At 45.5% G+C, this 12,170-nt stretch overlaps 1 protein-coding gene across 2 annotated transcripts in view; it reads right to left on the bottom strand.

The window, feature by feature from the left end:
- Positions 1–8,740, bottom strand: part of LOC119175447 (uncharacterized) — a 44,072-nt gene extending 35,332 nt beyond the window's left edge. Inside the window, exons 1-3 of one of the 2 annotated variants that reach the window (XM_075881259.1) lie at positions 8,390–8,740; positions 7,248–7,364; positions 2,541–2,614 (exon numbers count right to left, since the gene is read on the bottom strand). In XM_075881259.1, the coding sequence (XP_075737374.1) occupies positions 2,541–2,614; positions 7,248–7,364; positions 8,390–8,676 (478 nt within the window). In that variant the 5' untranslated portion in view covers positions 8,677–8,740. The remainder of the gene's footprint in view (positions 1–2,540; positions 2,615–7,247; positions 7,365–8,389) is intronic. The other variant, XM_075881260.1, reaches the window with a different exon arrangement.
- Positions 8,741–12,170: the final 3,430 nt, after the last annotated feature.

Genomic DNA, 12,170 nt, shown 5'->3' with positions numbered 1-12,170 from the left:
CCTTTGCTCTCTCGTTTGTGTGAACCCTCTCATTTATGCACCGTCACCAAAATTAATCGTTTGTTAAACCAGCAACATTTGCTGCGACACAGAAGCACGGCGTGTCATGCGGCTCCTCTACGTGGGAGTAACATTCGATGAAAATGCAAAAAAGAAAGAAAGTAGTAATAATGTTACTTCAAAAAAAAGGTACCGCACACGATTGTCACTCCGGTGGAAGCATCGTCGAGAGCAACAAAAGGAAAACAGTTGCACTTCGACTTCACCAGTCAACATGGCCAGTTCAAGCGACGACTTTTACTTCACAAAAGTATGCGACTTCTTAAGGAGCTCGGCAATTTTTTCCCAAAGAATGCTCTTCTGATGCTTCTTGCGGAAATCCTCTACCTTGACGTCCCACAGAAAAGGTCGTTTCACAACTTCTGCAATGAGCAACTCGTTGAAAGCAGCGTGAGACATTTGTGAGCCGGGGAGAGGACGGATGTCACCTGCTACTCAGTCGAAGCGAGTTCTGCGGAGCGAGTTCCCCGCAGCGCACGCGTTCACTCCTCGACTTAGCCCCTGGCAACACGTGTCAAACAACGTCACTAGTCGCTCTGCCGCAAGTGAATTTTTCTAACTCTGGCAACTTTCCCTTGAGCGAACAGTAGTCGCGGTAGAAACCTGTTTTGGCCTCGCGTGGCGGCTGCCGCTCCGCTCTTGGAGCAAAATCGCTTGCATGTGAAACAGGCTCAAGAGTTGAACACGATAGCGAAATCCGGCCCCTAGTGCACCCTTCAACCACTAAGTGAATACTTAATAATATGTTTTGTTTCTCTCTCTCTCTCTCACACACACACACACACACACACACACACACACACACACACACACACACACACGCACACACACACACGCACACACACGCACGCACACGCACACACACGCACGCACGCACACGCACACACACGCACGCACGCACGCACGCACACACGCAAGCGCGACGTATTTAGAGTAATGCAGTGACTGCGCTAGAACGGCACTCTGCTGTAGACGAGACACGTTTTTCACAATGTCTCACAGATGGCAAACAAACACACACACAAACACGCCTGCGCGCGAATGGTTCTATCAGCCATAGAGTTTCCCAAAATTAACTAGAGGGCACTCTGGCGCTGCGATTGTTCAGCGACCATGGGAATGATGGGTAGTACACACATTTGCCTAGTTTTTGTACTTGCGGGCGGCGAATCGTACTTGCGGCTTCATTTATTGCTGGTTACGGTTTTGTTTTGAAAGAAAGAACGAACCCTTTTGAACTTAGTGACTTGATTCGAAATGGTAAGCTTAAAAGAATAAGGTTGTGAAGCGCAAACGGTGAACATTTGCCAATTTATGTTTTCGTAAAAAAACAGCTCCAAGCCACACGAACACACACGGAGCCAGAAGCAGGCCAGAAGTACAAAAATTAGACAAGTGTGTGTACTACCCTTTATTCCCATGCTCGCTGAAGCGCTGTGTGTTGCAGCTCCCATAGACACTAGCACCAGAGTTCCCTCTAGAGTATATTAAGAAACTCTATGCTATCAGCGTCAAATAAAACCCGCACAGTTGCAAGTCTTTGCGATAGAGTATTGCGTGCCGTCCAATTATCACAATTGACAGGCGCGTGCATCCTGTTCGGCAGCTTTGCACATCTATGCATGCCTAGGCAATATATTTTTCCACTAGATCAACGTAGTTGTCCATTTTTAGAGCTGTTTGAATGTTCTTGTGTGTTTTTAGCGGTGATGGCTGCACTACCCTGGCCTTTTTCGACGTAGTTTGATTTGTGATTGATTTGTGGGGTTTAACGTCCCAAAACCACCATATGATTATGAGAGACGCCGTAGTGGAGGGCTCCGGAAATTTAGACCACCTGGGGTTCTTTAACGTGCACCCAAATCTGAGCACACGGGCCTACAACATTTCCGCCTCCATCGGAAATGCAGCCGCCGCAGCCGGGAATCGAACCCGCGACCTGCGGGTCAGCAGCCGAGTACCTTAGCCACTAGACCACCGCGGTGGGGCTTTTTCGACGTAGTTTGATGGCCTCCAAAATGTGCCTACAATTCACCGAATGGGCTCGGTTTCGTTGTGACACCTGTACAACAAAATTCATTAAGAAAACTCCTTCCATTACATGGCATTTATGTGGTGTCGTTTGCCGGAGCAGCTGAAGGTAACGCAGGTAGCGTCTTAGCTTTGTGGTCGAACAACTGCTTCCCACGCTAACGAGTAAAATTCTCTCAATGGGATCGAGAATTATATTCTTTAATTTATTCGCTGCTATCTCAATTTTTCGCTCACAGACGAATTTTCGCTCACAACCAAGGGTGCTGACGGCGACAGCGGAATTTCTGCGACACGAGCTCTCTAACGCTATCGCGTTAAAATGCTTTTCTTAGATGTGTGTCATAACTAATAAATGAATAACATTGGGAAATCAACTTTTGTGAATAAATCCAAGGTGAGCCATGCTTACATATTCTATTATTGATGGGAATTATTCCATCACTTACCATCACAAAAAGCTTTGCCGTCGGCGTGGTGTTTCGTAGCGTTCCACTCTGCATAGCCGTTTGCAGCAGGAACCCTAGAGACAGAAAATGTTTTCGTCTAGTGTTATGTAGCCCAACAACAGAACGGCATTGCAACTACGCTATAAGTGAAGAAGGCGAAAGGTTATGTACATGGACAATTTTCCTGTTGTCAGGCGGAACGGGAAGAAAAAGGAAAGGGCTGGGAGGTTAGCCAGTTCTCAGACCAGCTGGCTAGGCTGATCTTTTGGGGATAGAGTGGCGAATTTCTAACTAAACCAATGTGCAGGAGAAACCGAGTCCTACTTGTGCTAAAATATCGCAATATTTTTGAAGAGTTCTGGTGTAAGAGACTAAAAAATCCCTTTCGAGTGAAGAAATTAAGTTTCCTACGATAATAACGCTCGACATTGCACGTAGAACACGATACGTATCTGCATGAACAAGAACGAATCTGCCACGTTTTGAAATTGAAGACTCTCGCAGTCTCAAATGTGGTATCACGCGGCCCTAGCAGTAAAGAGGTCACTGGCGTACCCGTTGCCTATGCAGATTGGATGCCTCCACTGCATTCAATTCCATACCGAGGAATAACAACTTGCCACAATTTCACTCCTTTCAATTCCTCATAATAAAGGCTCAGCCCATTCCTACTTCGATAATGACTGGGCAGGTTTATTCCATTCCTACAATTCTTGAAAATGGGACAGGCATACTTTTATAGTTTTTTCGAGCTAAGAATAATTGTAAAAACATAAAGTTGATGTCATCAGATGCATTAAGAAGTGCGAAAGTGGGCAAAACACGCCATGGTCGAGAGATAGTTGTTTAATGACTTATCTCATGCAATGCAATCACACGAGTTCTCATAGGGGTAGTTGTCCCGCTAGCTATAGTATTTGCATGGCCAGCACAATCTTAAGAAAAACGTTAGTAGTAGACAGTCGGCAATTGTGTTTACATGTTTCGAGCGTATTTTACAACCTTCCCCGCATCTGTTTACTAAATGCCAGCAGCTAGTAATGCTTGAGACTTTTGCCGTAACTAACCAGGAATGTCTTGTGGTGAGAGTGCTTCGCACAACCCACATCGTAACTGAAAGTAAAAGCGACAGCGAAAAAACAACCGACGAAGACGAAGGCGTGCGCGTGTGCGCGTGGTCAGACGAGCGTGAGCGCGTGAGCTTCGGAACTGCGACGGGCAGAGGAAGAACGCGGCCAGCTAGCAAGAGCGCTAGGCGGTGGGCCTCAGGGAACCGAACGAACGAGCCGGTGTCATGAACCCGGCCAGAACGAGCGTGGCGTGTTCCTGAGGCGAGTGGCAGTTCCGGGCGGGGCCTGACATGCTGTTCCTGTGGCGGACGAGCGTGTGGGCCAGGGCGAGTGGCTGATCCTGTCCAGATTAGGGTCTGGCACAACCAGTCACCGAGATCGTGGCCATGGTGTCACGTCGGGGCCAGTCCGGCACAACCACCAACTGACGGTGCGACCTCAATGATGAGTCAGCCGCAGCGTGGGCCACCTGTTCCGACACGAGCAGCTGATGGTCTGCTCGTGAGCTCCCGTGCACTTAGCAACCTTCCCGTGGCGAGCTTGCGTCGTCGACGCCTTTGTCTTCAGCGGGAGCGGGAGTGACACCCGATGGAATTAGACTTCCGAGTAGTGAGGACGCGTTGCTTACTCGCGTGCGCGTAGACATAAGGACTGTAGGACTGCGTTATAGAAGTCAGTGTATTGACCAGATAGCCACAGTGTTGTGATTATTTTGTGTGTGAAGCCGATAAATGTTTTCCTTGTCCTTGTCCTGTGTTTCTGCGCCTGAGGGCCCAAGAACCACCACAGCCTTCTTGGTCTTTATTAGCTAGATAACTACTAAGCTATATACGCTGCCAGATTTCTTGTAGACACCACTGTATATTTTTCAGTAATCGTGGCGCTCTATAGAAAAGTTTCGTCCAACCTCTATTTTGTCGATTAATTTGGAATAAAAACTCCGTGCTAAGTGATGACACCCATATCTGCAAATAAAAGGGCTGAGGGCGATGTGTAAAAACGTCCATTATGTTTCTAAATTGTGTAGCTGCTAACCAGTAGACAGTGTGCTATTCCAAAGTAATACCCTTCAAACGGCTGCTACAGCATATAGATATCGGCTAAGTCTTGATATTCTATGTGCGCGTTTCCGTGTATGTTCTCATCTGTGATTAGGTCATGCCTCTGTGTATGTTGCTGTGATACGTACTTGACATGGCAAATACACGACGTAATTAGTGGCCACAAAATATTCGACGTGAACAATGGCCCTTCGCTTGTTACTCTAAATACACTTCCTTAATAAAATTGTTCATGTGGCAATGTACATGCATATATAGGCGTGTGTTAACTAAAAATTCAGTAATGTATCAATTATTCGAGTCGGCACTATTCGCGAATTACTTCGCAATACTATAGGAAACTTCCTTCTTGAAATGTTTGCGCAAGCACACGGGGACACAGAAGAGAAACGGGCGCAATCTAACAACTCGTTCGTTCTTCGAAAACATTCACTCAACACCCCTCGGATCTGCGCACTCTGGTCACCAAAAAACATTTGCTCTGCGCACATATCACAACTAACGATCACAAGTTCATTGAAGAATAGATAGGAGCGAATTTCTTTCGCCAGCAAGGCTACCCAAGGGTGGCTAACACAGTTATCGTTCTGCTTGTCTATGAGATAGGCTTCCCTCGTTTCTCTTGAAGTCCAGTTTTTATTTCCATACATCAAGCTAGTGTTGTTAAAACAAGGAGAGCCTGCGCACTCATTGCAATGCATTGGTAAATGTGTGTTAGGGTGACCTTTCCGACTTGACACATGCTCCCTTAGCCTCGTGTTAACGCACCTGAAAGTCAGCCCTTTATATAAACAACCGCATGTCAGAGGTATACAATACATAGATTGTGTGCACAGTCAACAAACTTGAGCTTGTGTTTTAGGCTGCATTTTTTATTTCTCCTTCACCAACGCGCACACTCCTCCGATTTTGCTTTTGGCCAAAAAAACCTCCTTTAGATCGTATTTTACAGCCACCCTTTTTATCCTGTGCGATAGCCTGTGTGCATAAGGTATTTTTACCACCTTATATCTAGAACCAGTCAGCCCACCCGTTTCCTAAAATGGTACCGTTCCATGTTTGAGCTTCTCTAATAGCCTGGTGACCTACAGCCAACATCAAAGAGAACGAGTACCCTGCGTCCTGGAGCCTAGAAGCCTGTTCATGATTCGATGAAACTCACACACTGAGGTCAATATCCAGTGCCTACATATACGTAGTAGCCAGTACAGCGTGACCTGTGGGTTTTTTTTTTGTTTCAATCAAGAAACCCGCTAGCAGTAGCTGCCTGCGACGGAATTGCGAGCCGAGAGAGGGGGGAGGGGCATAGAAGAGGGCAGAAGGGAAATAGATGCGTAATAGCGGTGTAAATGCCGCTGGGAAGGATGCCTAGAGGAAAGAAAGGAGGAAGCGAGCGTAGACTAGTAGGCGCTGCATGCGTCGGCATCGCGAGGCGCGAGAGGGTAGACAGTAGGACAGGAGAGAGGAAGAGGGGCACGCATGCCCAGTAAGGGTGGTCACGCCGTACACAAGATTGTACTCGGAGTCTTTGCGTGCGCTTAGGCAAACATGGACGCCGACTCTTCAGACTTGGCTCAACGAAAGTGACTTAAACTCAAGACTAACTAAAATTGTTTTTAATTAGGCTCACTTAGCCTCAAACTCATTAATCTTTTACTCACCCAATATCACTCAGATTCGGATTCACGACCCTGTCTGAGCGAGTCCGAGTCGACTAATTAGTCAGTTTGCCTACCTATGAAAACATATGCCATTACACTTCAAAGGTGTTAGGACTTGCTAAACAAACATTAGATATGGTGATGCTGTCCGAAGGTCATCTGATACATACTGCGGATTTGAAGGGTTGCCCATGGTTTTTGCGTACCAATCGTTCATGATGTCATTTCAAGTCTTGTCGGAATTGCAAATGTTTAACATGCTTTTATGATCAAAAGCTCACTCAAAGCTCTGTTAAAACATTTGCTGAAATATTTCTTATAACTAAAGTCTTCAACAGAAAAACCGTTTTATTTTTTAATAACGTGCTACCTTCCAATTTCCGCAATGGCAACAGGTGGTGCCGACTGCTGCTCCCGCGTTTAATGCACACATATAGCCTATAATGTGGACGGTGGGATGACCATATCCGTAGCTCAGTGGTAGAACATCGAACGTGTTATTCGAAGGTCACAATTTTGGAGTCTGGTTGTGCCAAGTTATCTTTACGCCCTGTTTTCTTTTTCAAGTTTATATTAAAATTCCTTCTAAGCACATCCCCTATATTTATCTTGGCATCATTGTTTGTTAGTCCACATCAATATGGTGGCGAATGAAAACGAGCCCTTAAGTTAAACTTTTTTACTGCCTTCATTGTGTCCTTTACTGACAAGCTATGTAAATCTGCCTGGCAACAGGTTCATGATATTTATTAGGCACAATTCAAGAATAATTGTTTTCAGAATGACTCATTTTGTGTAAAAACTGCAGAGTATTTGAGAAAGAGAATTAGCCTTAGGAATCATTGATCTGTATGTAATGACTATCACACGCGTGGCTTCTTTCAATCAAATGCGCAATAGTTACTGGGCACTCACATAGCACTGTGCAGCAAAAGTGCTCCACTGCTTGAACTCGGCTGTGCAGTGGCACTGCTGTCAGCTGACGTCATAAGCCATAGTCTCTCTGCTTCAGACCGCAGTCGACTCTGCTCACTGCAGAATACAACACCATGCAATAAAAAATCAAACACATTGCGTAAACTACATCGTAAATCTGCTGCGCAAGGGATGGTTTAGTGCAGTGCATGAATGTTTACATGCCTATCGGCCAGTTCTGTTTGCCTTAGACACTTCATAGCCAAATCCGTATTATAGATGCGCTATGCGCTTACTGTACGCGATTCGTTTCAACAAATTTTTTAGCAGAATCTTTATCGATCATGATGACGTATTCTAACAAATGTATGAAAAAACCGTAGCAATCACGATTTCTTGAACATATGTTAACGATTAACGGGGAAATGCGATGCTTATTGCAACAAGCTGACACTCTGGTACCGCAACTCATTAAATAGCACAACCTATTCTTACGGCGATGCGATAACATTTTGATTCTGTGCACGCGCGTTTTCCCACCAGCGTGTGCGAAGCATTCAAAATCACAGTGCTCGGAAAAGCGTCCTCATGCGCTTGACTCACTATGCATCAGTCTACTGAACGCCACAGCCTATCTGTGTAGGCTTTCGCAAGATGACTGCATGTAAGGTCCAGCATCATCTTACTACCAAACTTTAATAATTTGAATATCTAGGGCTAGATGGGCCAAAACTATGGCATTATTATACAGCCTTAGAAAAAGGCTACTGAAATTTTCATGATCTGGTTCTCGCGTGCGATTTCATCGAATATTGCACTGGTCCCTTTTGCGTCCGTCGAAAGGCGACCATTGTTGCCGGAATGAAACACACGACTTTCGCATCGCACATCGAGCACAATGACCTTTTTATCAAGGAGGCGTAAGTTACCATTCTTTTGTTTGCACACAAGGGGTCATCATACACAATAAGATAAAATACAGTCAGCCTGCGTAACGCACCGGAGGTCTCAGAAGGCACCGTAATGCCAAAAATATAGGCACTGTCACATTCCCAGAAAGGAAAAGAAGCTAAGGCATTCCGTGATTTACGTGCCGTAATTCGGGCTACACGAACTCACGGAAGTCTTCTACAAGAGCTCACCTGCAGTTTTCTTGAGTCGAGCTTGCTTGGCGCATTTCCGGAACTGCTGTGTAGCTGCCGCCAACAATCGTGATATGCCGACGTAGTTGCCCTTCGTGGGACATGTCCTTTGGTCTCAATTGGCAAGTCGGGGTGTATGCATGAGTGTTCCACAAGAATATCACCTGGCTCTGACTTGGAACGTGTCTGCCTGGCATGTTGTCACGAGCATCTGCCGCTACCAACCGTAAAGTATTGTGGGGCAGTAGTCCTTCATCGGCCATGTCCTTTGCTTTACGTGGGAACATTGCGCGCACTTTGCACGATGAAAAAAGCGCGAACCGCCATCAACCAACGCTGAGTGTAGCTGCCCGCGCTGTGCCAAAAAGTAAAGCGTTGTGTCGACACGTGCCACCACGCATGCGCATTCTTCCGCGCACTGTGTATTATGAAATCGCCGCTTGAGGCTCTGTGTATTTCTCACAGAGTGTTATATTCTAGGCTGCCCAAGATGCTGCTATATCAAGCATGTCCACATTCTTACCTGCGTTGGGAAATTCTACAGTGTCTTCCTGCCGCTTGTTGCGAACGGCAATCAATAAAGAATAATTAGTGAAATATTCTTTTGGCAACTACGCTCACTTCCACAAGCATGCATGTTGTGCAGTTGCAAGATGGCAGCGTTTCGACGTTCGAACATCGTTCATACTCCGTTTCACACGTTCAAGTTGAACGTGGTGATTATATGAATGTTTGTTTATTTAGCTGACAGCATTCGTATGAGCTAGGATGGGCACAAATCGGAGGAAGTCCAACAGCAGGTGAGAAGCATCAAGTTTCATTGGGGAAGAGGGTAGCGGAATTAATTTACTTCACTAACAGTGCCAAAGTAATTGAATGCATCTCCATCACCCGGCGGCTGATCTTCTAGAAGAAGGATCTCTTATTGTATTATTTAATATGTTACCAAATGCACAGCAGGCTTTCGCCTTGAGGTGTTAAAGTGTGTTTACACGTCACCGATATTTTTAACAGCCGGGCTGTTGGTTGTAGTCCAGTAAAGAAAAAATAGTTGTCACCATGAACCCGCACGAGCTATCTTCGTCCTCTGTTTCGTTTACAGAACCCGTGAGCCATTTGTCCGGTATGTAATAGAGTAGTAACCGTGTGGGTTGGACGTCCAGAAACCATAATGTCATTATTGGAGATGCCGTAGTGAACGTCTCCAGAAACTTTGACCGCTTGGGGTTCTTTCGCGTGCACCTACGTCTAAATACGCTGGCTTCAAGCATAAATTCCCGTTACCGAAAACGCGGCAGCCGAAGGCGGGATTCAATCCCATGACCGGTGAGTGAGCAGTAGAGCGTCGAAACTGCTAAACCACCACATGGTTGTAATGGGAAAGCTACGATGTGTGAGAAAACGGGTATGGAAGGAGATAAAGATAGAAACAGAGAAATCTCTGGCGAAAAAGGAATCCTTGAGGAGACGTGATTCGCACACGTGGTACCTACGACTTGAAGGCGCGCATCGTAACCACTTGGCCAGCCAGGCTCGCGCTAGCAGAGCCAAACACATACTGTGGTGTAGTATACGAAGGAGGTTGCAGCGTGAAGGGGCCATGAGGAGGATAGATGTGAGGTTCGGAGGGAAGAAAGGAGGTGGGGATATAGTAAAACATGACATATAAAGAAAGAGAAAAGAGGAGACAAAGAAACATTAGTAGCAATAAGCATTGATGTAGAGAAGAATGAAAGGAGAGAAAGAGAAATAAGGAGGGCCTCCCAGCTTTGCACTTCCTTTAGTCTCAGTGCCACCATTGTGAAGCTGATTTGATTGCACCCCCATCGCCCACAGTTTTGCAACTGTAAACGCTAAATAACAAATAAATGGAAACATATCTGAGACAGATGCAAAGTGACAACACACTTTTTCGAGCAACACTCTCACAGTAGCAAGGTATCAACCTTGCTTTTTTCTCTTTAGGCTTATCATAAATGCACTTGGTAGGCGCTTACGTTGCCCCACCACGGTGGTCTAGTGGCTAAGGTACTCGGCTGCTGACCCGCAGGCCGCGCGACCGAATCCCGGCTGCGGCGGCTGCATTTCCGATGGAGGCGGAAATGTTGTAGGCCCGTGTGTTCAGATTTGGGTGCACGTTAAAGAACCCCAGGTGGTCGAAATTTCCGGAGCCCTCCACTACGGCGTCTCTCGTAATCATATGGTGGTTTTGGGACGTTAAACCCCACATATCAATCAATCAAAAGGCGCTGACGTGGTGTCTACGGTTTTTGTAGCTCTCGGCGTCACGGCAGTTTTTTTACTCGAGGAGGAAAACAGGTGCTACATCTTGGGTGCAGCTGGTTTGACGGCAACTTTTACGACGCTACTGTTCGCGCACGATTGTGGTACAGCTTAAACACCAAGTTCGGCCTTGCGCGTCCGTTTGACAACAGTTTGTTGTTATCGTTGTTGCGTTGGCTATCATTTGATCTCGATTCGAATACCCCTTTTTCAAAGGTGAATGAGGCTGTAAGTAGCTTCCTATATGTTCGCTGTTCTACAAATATTACTTCTAGAATCGCATGTCATGTGGATTGTCAGCTGAATACATACACGCTTGCGCATTTCCTATTTAAATATGATTAATGCCACGGGTGCAAACTTTCCGCATAAACCTCAGTTTTTTTTTGTGCTGAATTTAAATGCATTTGATAGAGAATTGTGGCATCAACAGTGTTTGTGACTCTATTTTCAGAAGTACGTGACTGTAATGCAGCATGAACTTCCTCATATGTTTTCTATTGTCTGTGAAATAATAACCACTGCGAATGTTTGTTGATCATTTGCCCTAGTGCTTTCATACAATATCATGCACCTGTGCTGTATGTTACAACGTTGCTTAGCTTTCTCTTAATTCTAATTCATAATTAGCTCGAAGAAATTGAAAGTGCTGGACGAAGTTGAAAATATATGTGTTTTGTACATTCGTTAAGCATACATACAGCCATGATCTGCACTGCTGTTGTGCTTTTCATGGTGTTCAATGAAAAAAAAAGATATTTTCACGTTGCAACAGCTTTTATTTCACTCGTGTTAGCTGGTTACGCAAACACCTTCAACGCATGCAGGTTAGAAACGCACCGCGCTCACGCACAACAATAAAAAACGAGCCCGTAATTTTCAAACAAATAAAGAAGAACAATCGACGTAACAAATGCCATGCTGCATATTGAAGCAGCATCGGCCGTGAAAATATCAAACCAGAATTTAAAGTGAATTTTAAAAAAATGTGTTACTATCCGACACTTTGCGCAAGGTTGAGCAGTGCAATCCCCTTTTCGCCACCGTTCGTCGTTGGTGGCGCCACCGGTACCACTCAAAGCAGCAGCGCAATAGGCGGATACGTGGTGACTCAAATTAGGCATGATATTTGTATTTTCCAATGACCGCGGAAGCAGCTGTTTAAAGTTAAGCGGCATTTACTGGTGAGGTGGCGTTACTGTCCTGCCTCTCGAAGAATAGCTCATTTTCATCCTCATACTCAGCTGAATATATTTATTTTTATCACCTCCCTAATCTATCTGTATTAAAACTTGAGACAAGTGAAATCAAGCGATAACAAATTGGTTTAGAAAGATTCATTATTTCAGATTTTGATGGGCAGGAACAATATTTTTCCAAAGGCATTGTAGAAGAGGTCTTCTTACGAATGCTGACAGTTCGGGCATTTGGCGCATCGGGCATTTTTCATGATTCTTGGGGAGGGGGGGGGCGGCCATCATATCTATTGTTATCAGTC

This window comes from Rhipicephalus microplus, chromosome X (genome assembly GCF_043290135.1).
Source record: "Rhipicephalus microplus isolate Deutch F79 chromosome X, USDA_Rmic, whole genome shotgun sequence".
NCBI classification, from domain to species: Eukaryota; Metazoa; Arthropoda; class Arachnida; order Ixodida; family Ixodidae; genus Rhipicephalus; species Rhipicephalus microplus.
The sequence above is the reverse complement of the archived record's forward strand: the minus strand, read 5'-3'. Positions and strand labels throughout refer to the sequence as shown.